The sequence below is a fragment of the Xiphophorus maculatus genome, chromosome 6 (assembly GCF_002775205.1).
Source record: "Xiphophorus maculatus strain JP 163 A chromosome 6, X_maculatus-5.0-male, whole genome shotgun sequence".
Classification (NCBI taxonomy): domain Eukaryota; kingdom Metazoa; phylum Chordata; class Actinopteri; order Cyprinodontiformes; family Poeciliidae; genus Xiphophorus; species Xiphophorus maculatus.
Window position 1 is genome coordinate 18,476,477 of NC_036448.1, and position 27,926 is coordinate 18,504,402.

Genomic DNA, 27,926 nt, shown 5'->3' on the forward strand with positions numbered 1-27,926 from the left:
TCAATAAGTTTAGCTCAACATTTTGTATTCCAGTTTTTGATTTCTGTTTCTCTCTACATCCTCAATAAGGCTCGCTGGCGGAGAATGGAGTCAGTTCATCTGACTTGGCTGATTCGTTCCAGAAGCCCTCCACTTCCACCTCCCAACCCGAAGGCCTCGTCACCTCAGATGTGGCCACACTAACCGAAGGATTCAAGCAAGAGTGTGACTCTCTGGGAAGCCAGCTCTCCTCCAACCCTCTGAAAGCCCCCAATGCCCCTCCATCCAATTACTCTAGCTCCTCCTCCTCCTCCCCCTCCACCTCTTCCTCTTCCACACAGAGGCCCAGCCAGTCCACGCAGTGTGGGCGAGCATCCAAGTGCTCCAGGGTGTCGCCGCGAACAGTCATCCTGTCACGGGCAGCGTACAACCTGCTGTCAGGGGAGTCGGGGAGTCAGCTGAGCTCCTTCTCACTTCTGCCTCACGCAGATGTGTCCTGGAGCAGTCCGCTGAGGCCGCTCATCACACACAACCTGCAGAGGGCAGACCAGAGCCTGTACTACCGCCAGTGGACTGTTGCCAGGCAGCATCACGCTGATTATGAAGCACCACCTGTGCCGCATCCACGACGCCTGCTCCTCAGCGGACCTCCACAAGTAAAATAAGCACGCATGTTCCTTCCAAAGAGGTTTTGTGGAAATGTCTGATTTATTTCATAATTTCTTTTTATTTCATTAAAGAAATTATGAAGTGCCTTGTCAAAAGTTGTAATTATCATTGAAGATTTAGACATTTTGTCACATTTCAGTCACAATTTCTTGTGTTAGTTTATTAATTAGTAGACTTCTGAAGCCAGTTTGTTACCAAATCACATAACACATTGCAGATTTTTATCCGTAAAAAAATGGAAAGCCATGGATTCTTTTCATCTGACTTCACAGCTGTGCATATGTGTATTCCTGCGCATATACATTTTGCTGGCTTATTATTTAAATACCCAATGACATACACAGACATGATGTGAAAAGTTCAAGGTTTATGAATGCTTCTGCAAGGTACTATCTCTGGGGCCTATCATGTAAATGAAGAAAAATGTACCAATATTATCTTTAAATTTAAATTCAAATGCTTGCACATTGTTATATATTCACTTAGACATATGAGAGTTATTACACAATTACATATATTGCTTCCTTTTCCTTCGTCAGGTGGGAAAAACTGGTGCTTACCTGCAGTTTCTACGCATCCTGTTTCGTATGCTCATTAGACTGCTTGAGGTTGATGTTTATGATGACGAAGAAGATGAGGAGGCAGGTGAGGATCACTAGGACTTTTGTATTTCTTCTAATCCTTTTCTCTTTTTTCCCTTCAAAAATGGTGGGAAAAATGGCAACAACTACATGTTAATGGTTTCTAACCGTCATTCAGAAGGCATGTAGAATTTTCTTTTATTTGTTATTTGGTGAATAATACCAAGTTTGAAATGAACAGCAACATCCTTAATCTGGAATTAATTTTTTTTTTCATTTAGAAATATGTAACAAAAAAAGTGTAATCAATGACAAAATGAAAACAGAGGTCATTTTATTATACTCAAACATCAAATGACAGTCAAAAGCTACAGATTGTCCACTAATTTGTCCAGGGGATGTTATTTTTCTGAAAGATGCTGTTCTCAGGTAATGGATGCACTTAGATATTGACTGTATTGATAAGTTTGATGTCCAGTAACAACAAGGACTCTAAGATATCTCAGCAAAAATCACATTAAGATAACTGATGTTCAACTTTGAACCACTTGTTAGTGGTTTAAAGCTGCTGAACAGAGATTCACCGACCAGATTTTTGTGAAAGCTTTCTGATCGTAGGGCTTTGTCCTCTTACTGATTTTAGCCAATTACGGTTTCTCTTTAGTAAGTATGATTTTAGAAGATGTATATTTATCGTGTTCAATTACAAACTGAGTTTGAAAGCTCAAACATATATAACACAGGCTCCCACCACGCTGTCGGGTATCACTAACAAATGTTTTTCCCACTTTTAACTTGCAGAAACTACAGATGCTACGACTCCACCAAACACGCAGTGGCCCGACATTGAGGATATCCGAAAGCTGCCCTTTGACCCCAATCCCAGAGATCCTAAATTCAGGAAGGCCAGCCCGGTTTACTCTGATAAGATGCCAAAGTTATTTAAAGGTCAGAAAACTTATACTGAAAGAATTAAAATCTTTAATTTGAAAAGTGTTTGCAATGTAAGTGCTACACCTCAAACACATGCAATGTAATTTGTTAGCAGAGTTTAAGAAAGAAGGAGAGAACCAAGCACAAGGCAAGAGAGTGACCAAGTCAATACGTCTAAGCCGGTTTGCTGCCCATAATGCCTTTCACCACTGTGAGCAGTGTCATCAATACTGTGAGGCAGTTCCTACTACACAGGTGAGCTACATAGAGATTCCTTCAAACTGATTAATAGACATCTTTTAAAATCTTCTCTCTACAAATAATTAATTTGTGTGTTATAGCTGTCGGAGTGCTCCTTACACGCTTTTACCTTCTGCTCATCCATGCTGGGGGAGGAGGTCCAGCTCCAGTTTTTCATTCCTAAAGCCAAGGAGCAGCACTTTGTTTTCAGTCACCAGGGGAGCCATCTGGAAAGTTTACGACTGCCTCTCGTCTCCACAAAGGTTAGATAATCCGTCTCTAGAGCTAGTAGATCAGGGGTCTCAAACTCCAGTCCTCGAGGGCCGCAGTCCTGCAACTTTTAGATGTGCCTCTGCTGCACCACACCTGAACAGAATAATTAGGTCATTAAGGCTCTGGAGAACTGATCTACACAAGGAGGAGGTCATTAAGTCATTTCATTCCAGTGTTTTGTACCTGTGGCACATCTAAAAACTGCAGGACTGCGGCCCTCGAGCCCTGGAATTTGAGACCCCTGTAGTAGATTGATAAAAGAAGTTCACTAAACAAATATGTCATCAGCATAATGTATTATTAAACAAAGTCTTATATGGGGAGAAATGGTGATGCTATACTCATTTGTCTTTATGCTTCTGCAAAGGACCCTGATCTTTTGAAGAGTCCAATCTTCACCCCGACAACAGGACGCCAAGAGCACGGGCTGCTCAACCTCTTCCACACCATGGAGGGCGCCACTCATCTGCACATCCTGGTGGTCAAACAGTTTGAGATGCCGCACTACAGGAAGTACTGGCCCAATCACATCCTGCTCGTCCTTCCAGCAATGTTCAACAGTGCCGGAGTTGGTGAGCGGCTTACTGTCTTAACAAGTCCAGCAAACTTAGGGTCTGTGAGAAACACTTACTTCCAATACTGACAAAGATGTCTAAAAGACCTTAAATTAAAGTTTTAGTTTGTATTTAACTTGCATTATCTTGTTGCTCGTCACTGCAGCAGTGAGTTTGGGAAATTACTTGTACCTCACTTACTGTCCTCTTCAGTAAGTCTCTTTGGACCCTTTCTTTTCTTGATAAATGTCAGTGACTTTTCTTCTCATCTTGTCTTGAATTTCTGTTGATTCAAGAACAGAATCAAAAAGTGTGTTACGTTTTGAGATCTTTTAGCCTCGTTAGTTTTCCAAATAATGAAGTTAATCCTAATTATTTCATACAGTTATTAACTGAGCAAGGGGAGTCATTACACTTTAATGTAGACTCAGATTGGTTTGAATAACGTTCTTATAGAATCGTTTGAGGACTGATTTTTATATTTACTCAGTTGTTCTTTGCATGACAGTATTATTCCTTGTGTTATAATGTGAAACACTGTATAACCCATTATAATATAATAATAATATACATATAAAAATATATGTATATTTATATATATATATATATATATATATGAATGTGGCTTGTAGGTTTCTCAACCTTTCTGTTTACATCCCATCATGCTGATAATAACCGCAGTATATAGGCCAGTGGGGTTATTGGCTATTACACTTGTGACTTAGAGCATGTTTTGTGAAGATGAAAGGTAAAAGCTTTTTTTAGCCAATCTGAGGAAGCCGCCCTGCATGACAACATCAACGCCTTAATAAAGTCATTTGAAGAGCAGTCAATCAAGTGTGTGTGCTCTGCTTGAAAGAGGTGCAGCAAAGCTAAGCTGCAACCTGACAGATCACAGCTGTGTCACCTTGACCCCTAAAGCTTGGCTCCCTGCCAGTGTTCTCATTCAGGACAAACTGTTTGTGCTGTATACACATGCACCGTAAACTGTGTTCTGTACCATAAAAACTGTGACTTTCTGCTTTTTATTAAACTGCAATAGTTCACATTTTATGTGTAGTGTATACCTATGCTGTGCAATTTAAGGACAGCATGGGTATACTCATTACCTCCATCAGCAATTTGCAATTGCTAAAGGACCCTCTGGATGTTGTACTTTTAAGGAAATATGAATGACACACAGAGTAATAGGCTCCTGTCTGTTTAAGGTGCTGCTCGCTTCATGATCAAAGAGCTGTCATACCACAACCTAGAGCTGGAGAGGAACCGCCTGGAGGAGCAAGGTGTCAAGAGACAAGATGTATGGCCTTTCATTGTCATGATGGACGACTCGTGTGTGCTGTGGAGCACCTTCCAGCCGACAGATGGAAGGTAGAACAGAGCTGGAATAACCTTGTTTCCCCCCCCCAAAATTAGGAGACAATATCTGAAATGAAAAGATAAACTAAATATGTGCAATAATGTGCAATTTATTTAGACAGTTGGCGACTGTTCTAGTTTATAAGTTTAACAAATTGTTAATTATTATTTTTGTGGTTATACCGCCTATCTTGGCTAGATTTCAGGACTGAGAACTCCTCAGTTCTACCTGTATGGGATAAACTAGTCTTTATAGACTAAACATCACTAGAAAAATTATTCAAATTGATGACGTATGGTGGTTATGTTAGTTGTCTTTTGTCGACCCTATTTCCATTTTACCCAAATAGCTACACAGTTTGCTTTTTTTTTCACATTGCATTCAGCATTGTGTTCTTAGGGGTTTAAACTTTGCATTTTTATCATAATTACAGACCTGTTAAAGTTTAAACTTTTCTTCCTTTTATTTGTTTTCTCAGTGAAACCTCAGATGGAAGCTCAGGCATCACCAATGTGTCTTTGAAAACAGTACTGCAGCACATGGAGAACACACCCAAAATCTCCCTGTATGCTATCTGCGGTGTCCGCAAGTGGAGCAGCAGCCTGGCCCACAAGACTCCCCAACACCCCTTCAGCCGGTGTCACCTCCATGACCTTGTCCTCCTTAATGTGGACCTGACACAGAACGTTCAATATGACCTCAATCGGTAAGTTCACGTCAGCCTTTAAGTTGTTAATAACATTTGCAGTGATTTTGATTACTGGCCACCGCTGTCGTGTGCAGGTACGATTGTGAGGAGGTGGACTTTAATCTGAGGGTGAACAGCAGCGGGTTGCTGATATGCCGCTTTAACAACATTTTCCTGATGAAAAAACACATTCCAGTTGGGGGAAAGAAAGATTTTGTTGTCAAACCGAAGCTCGTGGTGGGTATCTCGTTTGTATTTTGAAACCTCATTGACCGTCAAAGAGATAAAATAATGTAAGTTTTCTTTTTTCTCCACAAAGCACAACCTCACCCTGTCGAGCCTACTTTTGTCTCCTCAGGAAATCGAAAACAAGGCTCCGATCAGCCCGTCTCAGTATGTCTGTGCCCCAGACAGCGAACAGACCCTATTAGACGCCCCGGCTCAGTTCCTGCTGGAAAACTTCCTGCAGAGCTGCAGCCACAGACTGTTTCCGAAAGCTGTTCAGAACAGAAACAACCCAGTACTGTCCATCGATAGTTACCTCAACCTCAGCCCAGAGGTAAGATTTCCCAGGAGATTCAGCTGACCTCTTCAGCTACATGTACAGCTACTAAACAGCGAGGAGTTATTATACCTGTGTTCTAAATCTGAAAATTTTATTCTGTAGAATATCTTTAAACAAGAAGTTTTTGCTGGGTTGCTTTTCAAAGAACATTCTGACCCGCTTACAAGCACATGTGCAGGCAGCGAATGCTAACGAGGCAACTTCTGTGTATGAGATCATATTTGTGACTTTGCACAACTTCAGCACAAGCAGTTTGCTTATGCAAACATTTCATTTTTTGTTTTATTCCACACAATATGCACAGTTGTTTGTTCTGATGAACCCAGAAACTTCCCGACACAGGTTTCAGAATGTTTCCAATCAATACAAACCACCTCATGTTTACTTTATTTTACTCTAACAGCAGTGATAATGTGTCTTACATTCTTATTGCAGATTTCTGTGTGCTACATCAACTCACGCCCACACTCCACCAATCTCAACCATCAGGGTCTGGTGTTCAGTGGCCTGCTACTTTACCTTTGTGACTCCTTTGTTGTTTCTGGACTCCTCAAGAACTTCCGCTTCCTGAAAGGTGACAGGCCTCCATACTTGCAGATTGAAATTTTAACAATTACCCATTTTGTGGAATTACAACCACATACTTCAATGTATTGGATTTATTTATGGTAATAATACAAAGTAGTGCATAAATATTAAGTGGAAGGACTAGCATATGTACGGAAGAGGATTAGGGCCACCAAAAAAACAAAAAAAGAATTCTGAGATTAAAGTTAAAATTCTGACTTTAGTCTCAGAATTCGGACTTTAGTCTCAGAATTCGGACTTTAAAATCAGAATTCTTTTTTTTTTCTTTTTCCAGTGGCCCTAATCCTCTTCCGTACATATGAGATTTTGGTTTTGGTTTTACAAATAAACATCTATTGTGGTGTGTATATGTATTGCAGTTGGGTCTCAGAAAAAAAGAAGCTACAAATTGACACCATTCGTTTCATATTTTTAAATGTAAAAATACTTAATATATTTATTTAAAATATTTTGACCACCGGGTGTCATTTTAAGTGTACTACAGCAATCTTCACACTCTTACAAGTGTGTGGCTGTAATATGGAAATATGCACAAAAACGTTTAAGCAGTGTGAATATTTTCCCGAGCCACTGGGATAACCTTGATTCTGCCCTCAGGCGCCACCCTCTGTGTGATCTGCCAGGACAGAAGTTCCCTGCGTCAGACCATCGTCCGGCTGGAGCTGGAGGACGAGTGGCAGTTTCGTTTGCGGGACGAGTTTCAGACGGCCAACTGTAGCGAGGATCGGCCCCTCTACTTCCTGACCGGCCGCCATGTTTGAACCCACAAGTGTTCTGTAGCTGCGCAGGTGGAGCATCTCGGTCACAGTTAGGAGTACTTTTGGATCTCCCCTGCAGCAGTTCCTTTGATGCCTGCTTGTTGACTCATCTCCACTTGAGCTTGTTTTTACCTAAAGGAAAACTGCCTCCAGGTTATAAGAAGCACAGCTCAATTGAGGCTTTGCTTGTTTTCTTGGGGCAAATATGGATCCAATACAGGACTAATGCAGGATCCTTTTGTCCATGAACTTTAAATCCAGTATGTCCAAGTCTGGACTTACGTTTTTATCTCAGGGTTTCAAATTGAGGGAGATTTAAGGGTTTTAAGGCGTTATGTTTTCTTCTCCCTGCTTATTAACTTAAGTTGGCACCAAAGACTCAGCTGCACCTTGCCTTCTCCATTTTCTTTCCAGTTCATCCTTTGAAACTCCAAGAAGCTCATTAACGCTTCATAGCTAAGTGATATCACAACAGAGGCTGCATCACAAGCAATTTCCAACATTATTAGCAGCCGATGCTTTTCTTTTACCAATGGGATTTGACTAGTAAGCAACTATTAATCTAGCAGATTTACGTTTATTTTTTACTGTGCCTCTAAAGCATGAATGTGGCATCGATAATCTTTCCAAGAAGAAGCCGTGAGTGCTGTTGTACTTTCCAAATTACTTAATTTCTGTCGTCACAGATAAGGGAGTTTACAAGCTACGACTTTTTAAGAATGTAAAAAAGTCTATCTGCTATTTAAAATCCTGATTATTTACCTTGTTAATGTGTAATGCCAATCAGAAAGAGCAGCCCATGTGTTAGAGTAAATAATTTGCATTTAGACATTTGCTGACTCAAATCCTGAACGGTCAGAGAAATAAAATGTCATAATCAAGCTCCGTCACTGCCTTTGACCTTGCTTCTAACTGTGCCTAGGACTGCTCCTGTTGTGGTGTTTAGAGGCAGTTAGCTTCTTCGCTGTTTGCATAGCTTAAACTAATGCCCCACAATTGATAGAAAGGGTAATCAAAGGAAGAATAAGGTGACACACTGTTAAAAAAAAGCATACTTGAAAAGTGTTTTTGTGCATTTCTCCACAGGGTTGTCATAAGAATATGCCTTAATTGTTTTACACAGCCACAAATAATCTGTCATAATGACCAATCAGAATGAAGAAAAAGTCAATGAAATGTTTGAAAGTAAGAAGGAATAATTAGAATTTGAACTACTGTACTGTTGAGATCTTTGTTTACATTATTAATATATTATGTCATCCCCTTACCCACTGACAGTTTATGATGTTATGTTTTAGCTTTGTTATACTCTTGCCAGTGTATTTTGGTTGTCTTTCTGCATTTTATGTTGCAAAAAGGCTAGAAGAAATCTACCTAGATATATCTATGAAAATATGTTTGTATCCCTTTGTGTCCATGTGTTAAATTTTCATCAACAAATGGAAATCAGGTCCATGGAGGGTTTTTTTCTTTATTTATTTGACAAGTATTTTGGACTGATAATCATGTTCAAGTGAGAGATTTGATTGCATTCTGAGGCGGGGGCTCTTCCCTCTTCAAAAACATCTGTGAAGGCTTTGCACAGGAACCCAAATGGATGTTGTTTTAGATGTACTGAATGTTATTGGAGGGAAGGAGATGTGAACTTGCACTATTCAAGTTACTAGTTGAATGAAATACAGCAAACAACTGCTCCCTCAGAAATATTCCACGTATAACACTAGGTCCATAGCATTATTTTTTTTTCTTTCTTTCTTTGTCTTTTTTAAAATAATTTAATACTTAATATGCAACTTGCTCTCACAATCTTCGCTGAAATGTGTCTCGATGTCTTGTGCAGCTCAGTGGTAGCCTTGGTGCCTGGTTGATCTACCTCATATTTACCATTGTGATTGCTGGCTGTGAATAACATAACAGTAGAGTCCTATTGTTGTTGAAAATTATGAATGTAATAAAAATGACTTCTGAGTTTTCCTTTTGCTATTACTTGACTTTTCTCATGAATTCAACTCTAATAAAATAAATGTAGGATTTAGAAAATAAATTAGTTGTTTGTGTAACAATTTGTATATTTGGATCAAATTTGGTCTAAAAGATAAAATTTCAAAATATTCTTAATTAAATAAGCTTAGGTTTAACTAATTATTTGGCTTATTTTACTCATCTGTTATCCTTCCATGTCAAAATGACAATACTAAAAATTGTCTTAAAGATAAAACACTACTCAAATATTATTTTTCAATCTGATCTACCATGATAACATTTAAGCATCTTAGCTGTCAACCTCAGCTAAAATTTTCTGTTCATTGTCAATGACTTGCTAGCAAGTTTAGCATTAAAACAGTTCAAACAGGATAACGCTACAACATTTTGCGTTTTCCCTGAAACGCAAAATGTTGTCTGAATAATGCAAGAAGACCCAGATGTTGAACTGTGCAAAGTAACAGAAATATTAAAAGATCCAAAATTTGGGAACAAATCTGTGAAAGGGATTGAAGTGTAAAAGTAAGTTCAAAACATTGAAATCAGCATCAAATGACTGTTTTCACTTTCTAATATTTATTTAAGGGGAAACTTTGAGGAGTTTTTTTGTTGTTTTTAAGTTGCGATATCCAATGCGTTTTACTTTGTTGTGTTTCAAACACACCAATTTAGTACTGATGTGATTTAAAGTTCATTAGCAATGTATTAGCAGTGTTGTTAAAGTTCATTTTGGGATCTAAGTTTAGTTTGTGTTTAAAAATCCACACCTATTCCATCTGAAACTCTTTCTCCTGCTTTTCTTTCCTCAACACATCTCCAGATAAACTGTCTCCATGCACAATAACCCCACTAATCATACATAGGAGAAATGGCCTCTTAATGAATGCTGGAATCTTCTCTTAGAGTGCTGCAAGGGCACAGGGGCATTGCCGGTCCAGGGACAGTACTATTTCAGCTCCTGTGAGATAATATTAGAGCACATTCCACCTACCTACAGCTCCAGTGCGATATGACATGACTATTTTCAGCCAGCACCTGACAGATTAGGATGAGGCCAGTAATAAGTGCCTTGCACTTTAATGTCTGCTCATTTTATATTGTGCTTATAAGCCAAAACGACAAAATGCGGTTGTTACCAAGAGATGTTAGACTTCTGATGCTTCTTAAATGGTAACAAAAAGGAGAACCTTACCACTTGCAAACCGTTTTACAACTAAATGCTAAGAGCATGTATGAAATGTGCAAGTATTTTTATTTTATTGATGATGTTCAACATTTTTCCTAAACTACTTTACTTTATAGTAAATAATCACACTCCAGTCATGTTCCTGTTTCTAACAGTTTCACTTAAGCAAACATAAGCTGTTTTGTGTTATATTTAAGAGTAGCTTTGTGTTACCAAAAAAGAAAAAAAGAGCCAAGAACTGAGTACACATCCCAGAAGGACTCCTGTGCCTAGTTTGATGTAGCACAATCTTTTCCAACTAAGTTTCTAATTGTCTTTCTGACATAAGGTTCAAAATGCATTGACAGAATAAGGTAATCCAAGCAAAGATTCAGCATAAGCTTCTGTAGCATGACCATGAATCATGAAGAAAGTGGGTTTTTCACAGAAAGCAGAACATATATTATTGTACTAACTGGTTAAAGGAGCTAGGAGCCTGCAGGGGGTTCTACCTGCAGGCTGAATTTAATTTAATTCAACCTGAATTATATGGGTGGTGAATTTAATGGAACTTATGATTAGTTGTTCATAGCATTGCATTTGAGCAGAGTGCAACACCATCAGCCAATAGTCAGATCACAGCTATTTTCTTGGTCATAAGCACAGTTGTAGTATTAAAAGCTGGTTTGATAAGAAAGACATCTGCAAAAAATGAGGCCCATGTTTCATGATATTAGCACATACTACAGTTTTGAATGGATTAAGCCAAAAACATAATAACTTCATAGTAAAGAACACACCGAATATGCTTTGTAAATGTAATGAACCCTACCAGTAGAGATGTAGTACATAAACCAAATAGCAAGATTCTTTTTTTATCCTCAGGGTAAAACAAATTCACTCAAGTCAATTCAGCCAGATGCTTCCCTACACCATCCAGCTAAAAACCAAATTCTGTCAGTGGACTTATTGGATTGCACTTTAGGTAAGTAGAGTACTGCAGGATTACAGTTAGCCTTTTGTGGATAACATGCACCACTGCAGTGATGCATATCCTATCAGCTGCTAAGCCAGCCAGCGTGGATTGAGTCAATTCCAGAGACCAAAAGCTAATGATGTGATGCGAGACCCTGCAGTCACACACTAATGCTGCAGTAAACTCACTCCAATGGTAGACTGTCAAATGCCTTGCTCTCAGTATAATTTTGAGGTGCCCTCTGTGAAAAAGAGAGGACATTTTTAACTTTGTAATTGTGGATGGTGCATGGATATTGTTTATATTCCACCACAGAAAGATTGCCACATACATTGCAGAGAAAACGCTTTCAGCAATCAAAAGCACAGGAAACAAGGAGGCAAATCGACCTAGACTTTGTTTAATAATTCAATAAGTACAGCATAATACACTAAGGATGATAATGTCAATACAGTAGTACTTATGCTATAGACAGATTTTATATTTAAAATCTTATTGCTGCACAGTTTAAACAAATGTTTACTTGTCTTCTGTTGTGTGCCGTACAAAATTAAATGCAGCATAAATGAAAAAGAAAAAAACAAACTTGCCTTCAGTGCTACAGTTACATGATGATGAAGAAACACGTGCTAATTTTACAAAACAACTGAACAGTAAAATTCAACAGGAAAATGTAGTCAATTTATTTTCATGCATTTTGTTACTGAAATTCTGGCCACTAGTCATAATTGTTCAGTTCTTCCATGCCAACTCATTAATGGTAGCCAGCCCGTTGATCATTGTTGGCAAAGGAAAGCAAAAATGACTGGAAACAATACAAGCTACACATGCTGTAAAGCAGCAAACACCACTTCAGACAGCCAATGTGCAAACCACGTCCTCACATTTTACTTCATTTAACTCAAGCTGTATAAAGCGCCCAAAGAGCCACAGAAATAACCAACATTTTCACAAGATAAATTTCATGGCATTTGCACTCTGCTCTCTTTAGCCTTTAGGATTTTCACTGTCATAGCTCTGATGAAATAAGTGCCTTGCCTTAGACAGTTAGAGGCATGGTAGTACCAACTAAATAGTGCAACTTTACATTCCTTGTCATGGATCAAATTTTCTCCATATTCTCCATTTGTAAAACTATTTGGTGTGTGTGATACTAAAAGAACTTAAAATAAAAGGACATGTAGAATACCCACAGATGAAACAAAATCACATCAGTAGATTGTCATTGTCGTCGGTACGCTGCATGTTTGTTTAAATGTGAAGCTACAGCCAGCTGTCGATTAGCATTCAAACTGAAAGCAAACTGTTAATCCTCCTAGGTCTCTTTGGGTTTAAGCATGTATCTTTTATCATAATCTTTACAGAAAACATGTGTAAAAGAACCTAAAAATAAAAAGAACAGAATAGAACAAGTCAAGATACAGAAATGGCTCCAAAATTGTATAAATTAAAAACAATAATTTTTAGCTTTTGGATTTTTTCTAAAACAATCTGTACCCTTCAGTTCATATATAGTTCTAATATGTCAAAAATATTAAGAAAAAAACCCCACAAAGAAATTAATGTGCATAATGATTATCAAAAGAAATGTTTCTCCCATGTCAATTTTAGAGAACTGTGCCTTTGGGTACAGATGTAAATGTAGCATTTCTCTGTTTGTTGACAGACCACAGCCAACTTGATCAGACCTGATTGAGAGAAAAGCCAAAATGTAAACTCTAACTGATATGTCCATGATTAAAAGTTTATTTATTTATTTTATTAATGTCTGTTAATGTCAAGACTTTTACAATTTTTGACATAAAATAAGATTAGTTGAATTTACATTGTTAACTTTTAAACAGAAACACAAAATTTAAACTGGAAGATGACAGAAACAAAATGCTGAAAGTATTCCAACAGTTACTAAATTTTGCACCCTCCCATTAAAAAACCTGGTGTTTTTCTGGACTAAAATTTCTACTCTGATAATCAGAATTCCTCCTGATACATGGAGTGGAAATGGAAGATAAATAATGACCTCCAGAAAACTGGTTCAAGAAAAAGTTCCTCCAGTAGAAATGCACCAACTAAGAAGTACCTCCTAGGCAGTAACTCTGGGGTAAATTGTAAATTGGTAAGCTGGCTTTATTTTAATAATTTTATCCTTGAAAATAATAAGATAAAATGCCTACCAAGTGTACAGAATCTGTTTATGTCTTCAAAATTGAGAATCACTCAAATATTTTGAGATGTTCCCCTTTCACTGCCAAAATATATGTATGTAAAGATACCAAATGTTTCACAGGTGTGTACATCTATATTTGTTTTTTTCTGCTTTCAGTCCTTACAGCTAAATGTCTCCTAACAGCAGCTTCACATTTAATAGGACATGGAATCAACTTTCTGACCTCTCTAAAAGAAAGCACATAAGCATAATTCACATCTCCAGTTATGTGGAGTTATGAGAAAGAAACAACATTATGTTTTAACAGCTAATTAACACCTACTGTTAAAAGGTGGAGTACGATGCAAAATGACGGAGAACACATTGATAAAAGTGACATTTCACTCAAAAGGGAGGAATGAGACAGAAAAATGAAGGAAATCCCTGAGGGCTACAATCCTACTGATGTAAGAGCTAAAAACTACGTAAGGTTACATAAGTGAAACAGTACTTGAGTTAACTTGATGGGGAAAAACATAAATAGCACAGGGTTACCACCAAATTCTTAGGTTGAACAATATGAGAAATATTAAACTTTTCAGCACTGACATGAGCAGCTATGCCTATCTTTGAGTTCACGATTAGAGAGTAAAAATGATCTGAATGTCAAATGCAACAGAAGAACTGCATTTAATAATGTGCCCTTTAAATAAGACAGAATTATGTTTTTTGCTTGTGGCAGTGGGAGGAATAGAATGGATCAATATAAGGCAAAGATAGCATCAAGACAAGGCAAGGAAGCAAAAAAAATAAAGATGAATAACATTTGGTGTTAAGGAAGGAAGGAATTATAGAGAGCAGGGAATGAACAATAAAAAGGATGGAAATGGAAGAAGAAAACGATGGAATGTAGTGAAAAAACATGGATGACAAGGACAGAGAACCACTCTGATGGAGAGAACCACCTCTCCTGTTTTATCAGGAGAGGTCTTTAAGTCGACCGCCTTCTTCAATGACGGCCTTTGCAAACTGCTTGAAGACTCGGTCCATATAAGTGCTCTGTCGTGGCCACAGACCCTCCAGGAAGCCAATGTGGCCTCCATGGCAGGTTATAAGCAAGGCCAAGTTAGGGTTCTGCTTCACTGCCTCCACTGGAATGGCTGCAAACAAAACAATGGATTCAATTCCCTCTTTTCTGTGGTTTCACATGATGTGATTCTACCAGTTTCAGTTCATGTAAGTGTGATTAACAAAATTGCCATTGCTGGGATGTTGGGCAATGCTAGCATCAGGTGTATATCACACCAACCCATAATTATTTATGTGTAATTGTGCAATTAAGAATACTATTGTAGCTCACCGTGAGATGGAGAAAAGACATCATCAGCAGCGTTCAAACACAGCATTGGCACCTGCACAGATTTCAGCTTGTGCACAGGACTGGCATCGCGGTAGTAGTCGTCATTAGTAGGATATCCAAACATGATGGAGGTGAACCTCTCATCAAACTGTCGGATAGTCTTTGCCTGTACAAAGCCGGTAAAACTACTCAGTTCGGCCTGTGTTTAAGAAATGGCTCCAAATGATTTAACATGACAGACATGGTCCTACCTTCATGACATGGTCAATGTCGTAGCACTTTTCAAGCACCGGCCTGTGTCTGCAGGGAGGAACATCAGTCACACTGTCACTACCTCCACAGAGCTAGTATGAGTTTTATCTAAAAGTTACAAAACCATTCTAAGTCCATTTTACACCAAAGACAAGATTAAAGGGGTATATTTCAGAAAAAAATGTCAGAAAGTCTGCTAATTGTTTGCTAATATCTTCATGTCTGCTAATATTTTCATGTAAAACATTTTTAATTCCTTCATGTTGGAACATGTTAAAATTGGAAAAACAAAGACAAAATTGCTTTGATTAAATTTGTGAGCATTAATATAGGAGGACTAAGCAGGGATTTATGGAGAAAAAAACCCCTCAAAACTGTCAGAAGTTTGTGATAAAAAATTCAGAAGTCCTCTGAGATTAAAATGGAAAAAAAAGGATGTTTGTGGATACATTTCTGACATGTTAGGAGTCACCGTTTTCCCTTTGCCTTAGTTACACTTATTTTGACTGGATCAACCTTGCTTCTGTCATTCTTCAGATCTGTTAGATCTTCTTCTTCTTCTTCTTAATGGCAGTTGGCAATCAACATTTAGATGCCTTACCGCCACCTACTGGAGGTCCAATCTCTCATCTGCACCCTGTTAGCACTCAGGCACCTGTTCCTTATTAGTAATCAAGCTTCTCTGTTTTAAAAGCTCCACTCACTCATCTACCTGGTCACCATTTGTTCCTGCTCCTTGTGTTCTTGTTATTTTAAGTAAGTTTTTATTTAAACATTTTTTTCATGAACTTCTTCACCATCAACTCTCTCCAATCACAACAATGTCACAATTATGACTGTAAACGATTTGCAGGGTGTGTTAATGTTTTTCAGAGGTTAGTATAATATGTAATATTTTTTATACAGCCAAACATTTGAAAATGCTTGTTTGTGAGAGTATTTTGGGAGCAGCATTTCTGCGGTGTGGTAATGGCTTGTGTTAATCCTGCTCTGGCCCCGACTGACCTGTGCACAGAAGCTTGTAGGCAGCTGGTGAGGTAGGAGTTGAAGAGGAAACGGTCCAGGGGTTTTTCCAGTGATGCGGTGCACTCAAACACATCCCAGCCTGCTGAGAAGACTATGACCCCTTTCAGGCAGGTTTTCCGGCCCTTACGACCCAAGTAGTTGGCCAGCATCATCCTGGATGTAGAAAGAGTGAGATCTGAAGGAAAACAGGGATTCTATTTCAAACCAATCCCTCAATTTATGGGATTAGTGATTAGCGTTGCCACACAGCACTAAACACTGAGACAAACAATTTAAAGCACTAAAGTGTCCAAAATCATCACTGAAACATTTTATCCTGTCTACCAGCGCTTGAATGTTTCTTTACCCTCCCATGGATACACCAGCAGCCATCATTGGAGCCACTTCATAGGTTTTCTGGATGTGATCAATAACAGTCTCCAGATCTTCTGTGTTGGCGGCGCAGTAGGTCCTCGGCGTCTGGAATGGACAGAAAGGTAACCGAGTCAAAGGTCTGCTTCTCCATCTGCAGGACAAACATTACAGAGATCTAAGAAAAAAGATCTAAGGAAGAAGGATGGAGCAAAACAAAAGGCAATATTCCAATAAAGCTGGTAAGAGGTTTGAAATTGGAGCAGAATTTCATATTTAGGCAGGGCAAGGACCCCAGACATACAGTCAGAGATACAGGGGCCTGTGTCAATATGTTCAAAGATCTTTGTCCAATATTTCCAGAAAAGAATTGGCATTAAAATTTGCTCTCTAGATGTGTATGGGGCTGGTAAAGACATTTCCTAAGTCCTATCTATAAGACTTATAGTTGTGACTGCAGCTAAGTGTGGTTCTACAAAGAACTGACTCATGTACTTGTAGAACACGAGTCTACAAGTACATGATCTTTTTGGACTTTTCTTTTGTCGGGCATTAACCATTGTAAACAAGTAGAGTAATACAAACACAACAGGATATTTTCCAATTGAACACTTTAGTGTTTTATAGCTGTTGGACCTGCTATTCACTCATTAGGGGTATAAGGTAGATAAGGGAAATATTTTTAAGAGCTGCTCCAGTTCTTTCATTTCTTGTTTGTTACTCGAATAATCACTGACAGCCATCAGCTTCAATTGCCCCATTAAAATAGCTAAAAGTCATGTCATGCTGAACTTAATGGCTGCTCGCAAGTTGCACGCGCTCCAAGCCACAGCTTACACAAATGTTCAAGTCTGATTAGAATCTCAGCAGCTTTCCTCGTTTGAAAACATCACATAATGAGCTCTGTTTTGCAAACAGCATCAACTGAGATGAGAAAAAAAAAATCCGAACTCGTCAGTTGCAAGTACAAGCACTTTTACTTAGCTGTACATGAATATGTTATACTGTAGATGTACTATGAGAGACTCAGGGGTAGAGAAACAGCTAGTTTAATATTTATCCTAGAAAAGACATTTGTTTCTCTCAATTTTTAATATCCAACCTCAGAAATGTGCTGGCAAAGCTTAGAAAATCCAGATTTTTTTTGTCTTTCAAATTTTGCTTGTTGCATGTCCAGTTCACTTTGCTGTTCAGTCAAATCCTTTAAAGGAAATATTCACAAAATGACTGGGAGATATACCAGAGAGTTTACTAAACTAAAATATGTCTAGAAACACGTAAAGACATTTCCTTATGTTTATGTTTTTCTCAGCATGTTACACATCTCAAAGCAGACCCAAAATTGGAACCTTATTTTCAGCTATGTGTTAGTAAGCAGATTATATGTTTTCGCTCTTAAAACTCTAGTATATAACTATGAATGACTTTTCTCACCAATATTAACAAATTTCAGTCATTATCGTTTAGTTGAAAATTACATAAGAATAACTGTGTTTGCCTCTGGAAAAAAGCAGTTCAGCCCCCCAAACAGTGCTATTAGTGAGATCTGGTTACTTAATATTTAAAACCAGTCAGTTGGCCGACAGAATCTATTTAACAAGGACACTTTCTCAGGATGCTGTTCAGCTTTTTAAGACCTCCACAATTAGAATTCAAGAAGAGACCTGTGGCTTTTCCTCCTCTACTATTTCTCTTAACCCTTCGGAGGGTTAGGGTCTGATTAAATAACTCATCAAGAACAATCGAATACATGCAGTGTAGTTTATTTCAGTTTATAAACTACACTGCAGTCAGTCAGTGTAGTTTATAAACTACACTGTTAGTTTATTACCATAAACTGTGGTAATAAACCGACAAACTCATTTTCGACATGAATTTCATAATAGCTCTGTATAATTACAGACAGATTTGAATAATTTCTCTCAGGATGGAAGAAGGATTCTATAACATACAGTTGCTTCTGATAAGGAATTATTGGAACAATGTAGAAGGGGTAAAGATTTGAAAATCTGTTTTAAATGTACAAATTAGTAAAGAATGTCAAGTAAAAAATATGCTTACTGTTTTCACTAGCAAAGTCCTTATTGGCATTAAACATAGGCACTGGTGCACTGCAAAAACTGGATGGAATAATGAGGACGGACCAACTCCAAATTGGTCCTTCTTGTTCAACCTTATGTCAATGTGGTTAAAATATGGATTCTAACAAAGCAAATGTACATTAAAGCTTGATTCGGAATGGACTAGATGGTATATCTTTAAACTTTAATAAGAACATTCCTGACCTCTGAGTTCTAAACTTTGCATTATAATTTTGTGTTATGTTACCTAAAGCCTAGTTAGGGACAGGCATTGCAAATTAGCTTAGGCTACAAATGTGGTGCATGTTATTTGTTATTACTTAACATTTACCTGAATAGAAATAAATTAAAATTCAAATCGTTTTGAAAATGTTTGGACTCTGCTTGAAAGCTGAGTCAGTGGTAGGAGAGCAATGAATTCAAATGACATCTACCAAATCTGATAAGAAGTATACTGAAATATCCAGTTAATTAAAATATTAAAATATACTGCAACTTTAAGGACAATCTAAATATAACAACTAACTACTCCATGCAACCATATAATCTATAACACCATACAATCCTTTATAAAATGCATATTTGCGGCAGGAAAATCCTGAACACAGTGGGTCATTCAGAACTACTGGCCATATTAAACAATAGAGAGCTTTCATTGTAACTGTACACACTCACAGCTGTACCAAGGCTATTTCATTTCCATAGTCTTTAGCACAAATACCAACTGAAGCAAGGGAGAACATTCCTCCTTTCCCACTACTTGATCCAGTTCCAAGGTAACAGAGTCCAACTCCTTTTTTGTGTATAAATACAGCTGAGTCAACGACATTCTAGACAAACTGCAGTACAACAATTTGAGCCACAGCACATCAACCTCTATGACAATGGATGCATTAATTGATTATTTTTCCAATATCTGAATCCTGAAAGGGAATTTAAAAAATAAAATCAGGCAGAACCATAAAAATTCTATCAGCTAATTCTGATTTATGTCCACAAAGAGGAATCTTTGACTGTTTACAACCCTCTGTGGGTAATATAAATACAACTAAGGTTTAGCTGGGAATCCAGTCCAGTTGCAATATGGCGAGATCACAGAGATGTCCCCACTCTACTGCAAGAATTTGCACACAAACGGTTAAAGTGCTATCCAGCTCAGGGTTTGTTTTGTCGGCTAAATATATCTCCAGTGTAAAAGGACAGATGAAGCCAGGTGTCAGAGTGCTCAGTGCTGCTATTTTTCTAAGAATCTGCATTAAAATAAAGTAAGTGTCTTCCTCCCTGCTGTGAAACTGTGCTGTCTGTGCTCAGCCCATGCAGACTTTCTGTGAACTCTCTTACATCTAAAATAGAGACACTAACACAAACAACTAAACAACACCAGTTTCACCGTAATGCCCTGTAACAGATCTGTATTATGGGTGATGAGCCAAGGAAATAAAAAATGGTTTAATACTGAATGAGACATTGAAAATCAAAACACCTCATGAACTCTTACCAGTAGTGTTTCACCAGAAACCCCTCTGTTGTTGAATACCACACATCTGTAACACAAAGAGACAAAACTTCATAAATCTTTGTGGTTTCAGCTTCATAAATTGTACATGACCAGACTATCATAAATGTTATCAATATACAAGTGAACTCATCTTTATTTACTAAGTAATTTCAACAAACATTTCATTATAGAGCAAGCAGCCCTGGTAGGATATCTAAACATAAATGGGTTTTTATTGAGAATTGTTGACCAAGAGATGCCACTCTTTGATAAAATTCTCTAACATTGAGGCGTGCCGTGGTGGCGTAGTGGTTAGCGCGACCCGTATTTGGAGGCCTTCAGTCCTCGACGCAGCCGTCGCGGGTTCGACTCCCGGACCCGACGACATTTGCCGCATGTCTTCCCCCCTCTCCTTCCGCGTTTCCTGTCAGCCTACTATCATATAAGGGACACTAGACCCCCTGGAGAGGTAAAAAAAAATTGTCTAACATTGAACTTTATTCTCACATCTCCTACGTTCCTCCCCGAGGTGTGTGGTTGGAGAATAAATTCTGGTCTTTGTCCAGCACCTAATTTGTCACAATTACAGTTGTTTTAACTATAGTAACACTGCTAAGAGTTTATATATGAGCTCGCTCAGATGAGTTGCTATATTCTTAAAGGCATGTCCTGACTTATGAAGGTCAACACCTATTTTGCCGTTACTTAAAACTGCATGTCCTCTTGTCTTTATCCTTTTCAAGAATTTGTAAAAGGCAGTTTTGGCAAAAACTGCGTAAAAACGTATCAAAAGTTCTAAAGTATTTCTTCCTAGGTTCTAGAATTAGAATTCATAGACATTAACCACATTTGCATCTCTTTAGACTGGGAAAAACCATCAACTTTTAAAAGGAAAGCATAATTTGAAGCAATTATTTTAATATAAAAATACATTCTGAATATGATGAGATCTGACAAAGGGTCCAGCTGTGCAAAAAGCATGTACTACAAATTAAAACATCAGCATCTCTCCTCCCTGCATTTCCTTAGTCATCTATCATGTGTCAGAGTCAGTCCTGCTGTTTTTTAACAGTGTAAGTCAGCAGCATTTGTGAAGCTACACAGCACGTTGGGAAGGAGGAGGCGGGGCAGCGATAGAGGGGTGCTTACACACACTCTGCAGCACAGACACGGAAGCTGGCCGGAGCTAAGCTGCAAAGCTTGTACAGGGATAAGCTGTAATTAATTAAGCTACACGGACAACCATGAGGGGTGGAAGATGCTGAGTATGCCGGCTCTCTTCCTCCATGTCATCCCAAAGCCAGTGAAAGAATGAGTGCAGGGAACACAGAGACAAGCTGTTGGAGATGGGAAGAAAACAAAGTGAAGATAAAAACTGCATCCCTATGCAACTCTTCAAGCTCTTGCAACGCTATTTACAAGAAAAGTGCTTTAGAAAGGCCCGAGCTGCCCACTTTGCTAGTGCACTTTACCTAACGTAGCACCAGATCCTGTTTCTGATTAATACATTTAAAAATGGAGAAGAAGTCAAGATAAACTGCATGGAAATGTTGAAAGCCTGCAGAATATTCAGGCTAGAGCAGATGATATAATAGTGCACAGCTAGCTTCAGCCCGTGATTCAGTGTCTTTGAATCTCTGCACAGCACTGGACCGCAGCCAGCGTGTTTGGCCAGGACCACCCACCTATAACCCAGATCCCGGCTCTGCTGGACCATGTGCAAGATGTAGGATTCTCGGCTGGTGCCGGTCAGACCGGGAAGAAGCAGCACTGTGGGCCTGGTGGTGGGGTCGGGATAAAAGAGGCTGTCATCGTTGTCAAACCAGTCCACAGATATCTGTCCTCCATCTGCTGCCTTGATTAGCTCGCTGCAGAGACGAGAGAGACGCAACTCAGCAATATGGCTCTTCCTGAAAGAGTGCATCAGCATTTGTATCTATCAGCATCTTTGGACCACTAATATACAAACATAGGGGAGACATCAAACTTCTCATTTTCAAACTCTTTTCCAGACTAATTTGCAGAGTATTCAGTCACATTTAAGTCAAATTTAAGGTATAAATACAAAACATTATTGTAAATAGGGCTGTATGACATCAGGAAAATATTTAAATGCAGTTCTTATGCAAATAATTGTGATGACAATGTTGATTAAAATTATTCCCATTTTCTTTAGAATTCTTTACCTTTGCGATATTATACACATGTATATTGCAATGACGACTTAAGGATGAATGAATGTGTAAATGCCGTGTGAGGGACCAGAAGGAGGGATGGATGGATGGATGGATGGATGGATGGATGGATGGATGGATGGATGGATGGATGGATGGATGGATGGATGGATGGATGGATGGATGGATGGATGGATAAATGGATTAAAAGACAAACCGACTATGGGTACAACTTTCAGACATTGAAGAATAAAGTTGGGAAAAACATATATTTTCCGCACTCTTATTTTCTCTTCCAGATTGCGTAAGAACACGGAGGCATGCCCACAACATACAAACAATGGTGATGGGAAATCGTGCAACTTAGTGGAAAAGTGGTGATTAACTCCATCCTCTGCACAATCTAAGCTTTCAGATGAGTTCCAGGTAAATAGATTACTTCATTATATCCATCCCAGAGCCAACAGTCACAGGGGAATTGGATATATGAACAGAGCGCTCACTTGCAGCTGCCTTATTTGTCTCGTGAACATCTTTTCAGTGAACTTTGCAACACGTGGCCAGTTCAGATAAAGAGCAGGGCAATGCACCATTAGCTTCTTCTGGCCTCTCAGTTACTGCACTTTACAGCTGTAGCCTGGAATGAGACACTGCAGTGTCTTTTAAGACACTGCAGTGGACATAAAGCCATGCTGTGCTGTCAGTGAAAGACTTGGCCGGCCTTAGGTGGAGGCACTGGCATGAAATTACAGAGCTTGCCCTGAAATATAAACCTGAGGCGAGACTTTAAAGTCAAGATGGACTGACACAGAAACCTGCACACATAGTGGGAGGAGGTGCATCGCTAATCCTCCCATCAGAAAACAAGGTGAGTGAAATTTCAGCCAGAAAGCTTACTACAAATAGGACGGATTTCACATTGGCCGTCTTTGGGTCAACCTTGGATAATTTCATTAAAGTCCTGGGAGGTTGTTCAGCTGTTCCCAGAGGAAATTTTCTAAGTACAGCAAATGTGACCGTTGTTCTTACCCAGCTTGATATCGGAGATCTGCACTAGGATGACTACATACCTTGGGCATTGAGTCACCTTGACAAAAAAGACCATCAAAGCATAGGCAGTGTGGATGTCCTTGGGACCGACTACAGTGGAGGTTACATTTAAAATAGAAAATAAAATTTACAATTAAATCAACAGTCACTGTCAAGTGTGTTTCTTTTTGCCAGAATGTAAAACAACCCAATTAGATCAAAATAAAACCAATTCAATAATACTTTAATCAAATCTTGATCAAACACAGATTCAACTGGGATTAAGCTACTGTGCACAAAATGCTGTGCAGATTTATGAGTCCCTAAATCCATTCTTTAAAGCAGTACAATTTGATTTTCTTTCTTTTTCTGACCAATCTCAAGTATTAACTTTATAAAAAACATGTGACACTTTTTAAACTTGACACTTAAGACAAGTTTAAGTGATATGTCACAGTCATAAAGGACTGTGACATATCACACCACAAAGATGAACAAGAACAGAATAAATTTCACATACAAATGCTTTATATTGCAATTTTATAAAATCTACATTGACTTAGGCAAACAATAAAAATAACACATTTTAAATAAATCATAACTGTGCTTGAATTGCCATAAATTTTCCATAAATTACAGAATGCTTTTCCTTTTTATACTATTAAATTTAACAATTAAACTATCTCTAACTCTGGAATTCAGCTGGGTTTTGATTTCAGCTTTCATAAGAAACAATATCAGCAGGTAAAGTGAACAAAATTAGACCACAAAATCTGTTGCAGACCTGAAACATGTAAGTAAAAAAACTGAAAATACATTAACAGCCAACAAATTCTGTGGTACACAATTTATAATGGAGAAGAACTTACTTTCTATAGACAACACCAGGTTTGGCTGTAACAAAAGGTCTCAGCAGAGTTTGAATGCGACTCTCCCAGCACCAAAATGTGGGGTAGTAAGTCTCTGACACGACTGGACATTGCTCCTTTAGAAACTGGTAGAACTTCTTACCGCCAGAAATAAGTTGAGGTTTCTGTAAAATAAAAGGGAATAGTTTTGAGGTATAATAAAAATATCATGTTATATTTAAGATAATGTAATAAGGATAAAAAGATGAATTTATAGAATCTCAAAATCCAAGATGACTATACAAAACACTGTATGAAATGGACCACGGTAAAAGCATTAATAATGATAATAATTATTAAAACTCACATGTGCAAACTTATATGTAGTTATTTTAAAATGAGAAAACCGTTGGTAAAACCCAAATAGAAACTTTTAATGTAAAGTAATATAAATGAAATGACCCAGAGAAGTTAAGTTTCCTTAAATTTACTTGTAAACTGTTGACTGTGTTCTATGACTTTGTATGTTTGTGTTTTTATGATGTAAAGCACTTGTTGCTGGAAGGTGCTACACAAATATAATTTTATTTGATTAGATAATTCAAGCAACATTATCAGCTTAAATAATAATGTTATTTTATTCAGTTTAAAAAGTTACTTAAACTGTTTAAAAAAAACTTTAAAAGCTCAAGACAATAAATTTACTCAATAACACAGCAATAAAAGGTTAAATGAATAAGATATTTTTGAGGTGTCGCACCTTACCTGATTGATTCATTACTTTGTTTCTAATCTGTTCTAGAATTTCCTCAGCTTGGGACTAGCCTACTTCTTGTTGTCAGATAGGTTCTGTTTAGTGATAGATTGATTCAACAGATAAGGCTGTAATATGGTCTAGGTGTTCAGCAGTTTAAAAATCTGGTTAATCGCATTTTAATTTATTTCATAAAATAACAAAGGCGGTGGGTTACCTACTCACGTTAGGTATTTTATTGGACAGCTTTTTTTTTGATAATTTTTTATTTACTTCTTCTGCCTATAATTTTAAAATAGGCTATCGCTGATTAATTGAATGAGACTGTAAAACACAAACAAAAGAAATATTAGGGACAAATACTTTTAGTGATGTATTAGGATTAAATGAGATGATGTATCTTTTATTATCCATAATCATATTGCTAAACTTCAGTTGTAAATGCATAGATTATTGGAATAGTCACTATTATCAGTGTTAAGCAATTTTACAAATAAAACCCTAAATGCATCATTTACCAGATATATTTCAACCCACTATTACACGATACGCATACACGTTTATTATTATCCTAAAGGTGATGTATAACAGATTGTTGTGACTATTGCATGAAATCTATGATGTGAGTATCCATAGCTTGCCGGGTCAATGACGGCAACAGCATGTGTTACATAAAACCCTTCAAGCAGAGTAAGCGTTGTCGACACAGCAGTGCTTTCCAGCAAAACGTCGGCCTTACTCGGCTAGTCTCGCCATCTAACAGTCATTATTGAGGAGCTAATACACATGTGTGCAGCGAGTTCATGAACAAGACAAATGCATTTTGTCTGTTTCGGCGCCACATGTGCAGTTCCCGGCAGAAACTGCGGTCAGTGAACGCACCACTCGGCTTTCATCCCTCACCGCCGAAGGATGCTCCTCAAGGATAAATCCACATCTGTTACCCACATCTTAACACACGCAAGCTGTTTGACGTGCGAAATCGCGTTAACATCGACTTACCTTGGCTACCGAAATTAAATAATAGCAGGTGTAAGCTGCGCTGAAGCCGAGTACCAGAGACAACCCCACTCCCGAACCGAACAGCCCAACTTTCACTTGATTTTCCAAATAATGTGAAAGGTCCCTTGTGAGAATGTTGAAATTCAAGTCCAGCGAGATCATTGCAAGGTTGCTCTTGTCTCTCTCGGAGCAAGGACAGCGGCCAGCTCAGTTGGGATTCAGCTGCGTCTGCCTGCGAGCCAACTGTGAAGGAGACGGTCAAGGGGAGCTGGGGAGGGGTGGAATATATGGACAACCGAGAGGTGGCGCTCTTTGACCGACCAGCCATACACCACTGATAAGATTTGCTCTGTCTCCCCCTGCAGGCCACAAAGTGAGGGTGCAAATGTTTAAATTGATCTGATTATAATCGCTATAATATAAATGTGGTATAATTTATACATGGATCTTAATTATATTGGCGTTGCTTTACAATTGTGAAAAAATACGTGAGATACTTCTAGAATGTGGGAGTTACTTATTATTATTGTGTGGTTTGGTGGTTTTAATGGGTTTATTTGGTTTTCCTCTGAATAGCAAAAGACCATTTCGATTTTAAACTATTTTTGATACTATTATTTAGACACTTCAGTTAAGAAATGTCTGTATAAGGCACCACTACGTTGAAAAGTACGTAATTGCACATGGTTTGTTTGGAGAGATTTGATATGTAACAATCAAAATCATTATCTTCACTTTCCAAGTGAGACTTGTGAGATAGTGGTATGGCCATATAAACAGCATCAGCAACCATTTTTGGTTTTGGAACCAAGGCAAAAAGTTCCAAATATTAATGTGGTTTATATTAAATTTGACTTTAATCTCCTACTTATAGAACTGAATTGTATCATTATGACATTGAAGCATAATTTGGACTTTTTGTCATTTATTAAAGTGAGTATTATAAATTTAAAATCTCTTATTTGTCACTTTCTATCTTGTGAATAGGATTTTGAAGGCCAAAGTTCTGAATACATCTCAAATAGATATTGTTTTACTAAATTATGACTAAACCTGATAATTATAGAAATATATAGATTTAGAAAGTCAAAATAAAGAATTTGGTGATTATGTCTTTAAGTGTAAGAATTTGGTGTTTCAAAGTGGCTATAAAGTCAAAGCAATTTCATAGTTCTTTATTATGAATCACATTTATGATTAATCAACACCAGGAAACTCACACTTATGAGTCTGTTTATCCATTGATTTTAAATCATACCCCCTGTGGCCTGAATACCAAATGAGTCCGAAATATGACAGTCAGAATTATGGCTTTATATGGTATTTAGGTAAAACGATTCATAATAAATATTTTTGATTTTGATAGTGAAAATTAATAAATAAATGAATCGATTAAATATAGCGGTAGGACACAGTTAAAACTGATGACACAGCTAGTAATGCCCCTGTGTCTGCAGACTCACAAGGGACCCAAATGCTCCAGCTTCACCGTGTGGTAATCCACTGTAATTTAATTAACAGAGAATGTGTTGAAATCCAAAGGGGCCTTGAGGCAACATTACAATCCCACAGAGACTGGGTTGTCTTGTGCTAAAACCTTAGAAGTTAACTGTGCACATAAGATACAATGTAATGAGGAGAAGTTTTATATATTCCTCTCAGATAAAGTCTAAGTATTTTATTCAACATATTAGTTGTTTTATTTGTTTATTATTATAATTTTATAATCAAATTCGTATTTATGACTTTCAGTCAGAGCCTGCCCAAGATTATGTGGGGCCCAAAGAAATAACTGATTTGGGGATGTTTTGAGTTAAGCCATGTTACAGCCACTGACCTCTAGGGGCGGCTGAATACCTGGCTGCCACAGGTGCAGTGTGTTGGAGCTCGTCAGCCACCCCATAAAGAGCTTCATGCCAGAAATGTCAGATCCCTTTTTCCCTGGGCCTTGATCTAAAGTGATTTTTTCTGTCTGGTGACTGTTTGTGGGGACTTGAATGATTTTGCTGTGAGCATATTGTGAAGAATCCAGTGTTTAACTAAAGTAGTGTGTTTCTATTCACGGTGGAAGCTGGTAGGGGTTTTCTGCCATT

The 27,926-nt window shown here is 38.0% G+C and overlaps 2 protein-coding genes across 12 annotated transcripts in view; one reads left to right on the forward strand and one right to left on the reverse strand.

Annotated features, from left to right (window-relative positions):
* The window catches only part of greb1l (growth regulation by estrogen in breast cancer 1 like), a 58,261-nt gene extending 49,099 nt beyond the window's left edge, over positions 1-9,162 (forward strand). For 8 of the 11 annotated variants that reach the window (XM_023334971.1, XM_023334976.1, XM_023334979.1 and 5 more), the window contains 12 exons: positions 70-635; positions 1,188-1,293; positions 2,031-2,177; positions 2,275-2,417; positions 2,504-2,665; positions 3,043-3,247; positions 4,438-4,600; positions 5,068-5,295; positions 5,373-5,514; positions 5,636-5,836; positions 6,278-6,416; positions 7,028-9,162. In XM_023334971.1, the coding sequence (XP_023190739.1) occupies positions 70-635; positions 1,188-1,293; positions 2,031-2,177; positions 2,275-2,417; positions 2,504-2,665; positions 3,043-3,247; positions 4,438-4,600; positions 5,068-5,295; positions 5,373-5,514; positions 5,636-5,836; positions 6,278-6,416; positions 7,028-7,191 (2,366 nt within the window). In that variant the 3' untranslated portion in view covers positions 7,192-9,162. The remainder of the gene's footprint in view (positions 1-69; positions 636-1,187; positions 1,294-2,030; positions 2,178-2,274; positions 2,418-2,503; positions 2,666-3,042; positions 3,248-4,437; positions 4,601-5,067; positions 5,296-5,372; positions 5,515-5,635; positions 5,837-6,277; positions 6,417-7,027) is intronic. The other 3 variants (XM_023334975.1, XM_023334978.1, XM_023334982.1) reach the window with 1 other exon arrangement.
* A 2,529-nt stretch (positions 9,163-11,691) lies between these two features.
* On the reverse strand, positions 11,692-26,093 carry abhd3 (abhydrolase domain containing 3). The gene is made up of 9 exons (XM_005809447.2): positions 25,834-26,093; positions 24,099-24,262; positions 21,712-21,894; positions 20,027-20,072; positions 16,443-16,555; positions 16,076-16,249; positions 15,070-15,118; positions 14,819-14,984; positions 11,692-14,618 (listed from the first exon to the last, which is right to left on the reverse strand). The coding sequence occupies exons 1-9, from the start codon at positions 25,993-25,995 to the stop codon at positions 14,437-14,439; spliced, it is 1,239 nt and encodes a 412-aa protein (XP_005809504.1). The 5' UTR covers positions 25,996-26,093; the 3' UTR covers positions 11,692-14,436.
* Between the last annotated feature and the right edge of the window lie 1,833 nt (positions 26,094-27,926).

Bases quoted from the DNA above. Each gene is read 5' to 3' on its own strand.
- abhd3 (XM_005809447.2), bottom strand. From the start codon at position 25,995: ATGATCTCGCTGGACTTGAATTTCAACATTCTCACAAGGGACCTTTCA. The intron at 16,556-20,026 runs GTAAGAGTTCAT...TGTCCATTCCAG, and splicing joins TTTCTGGTGAAACACTACTG to ACGCCGAGGACCTACTGCGC. The intron at 16,250-16,442 runs GTAAAGAAACAT...TTCTACATCCAG, and splicing joins GCTGGTGTATCCATGGGAGG to GATGATGCTGGCCAACTACT.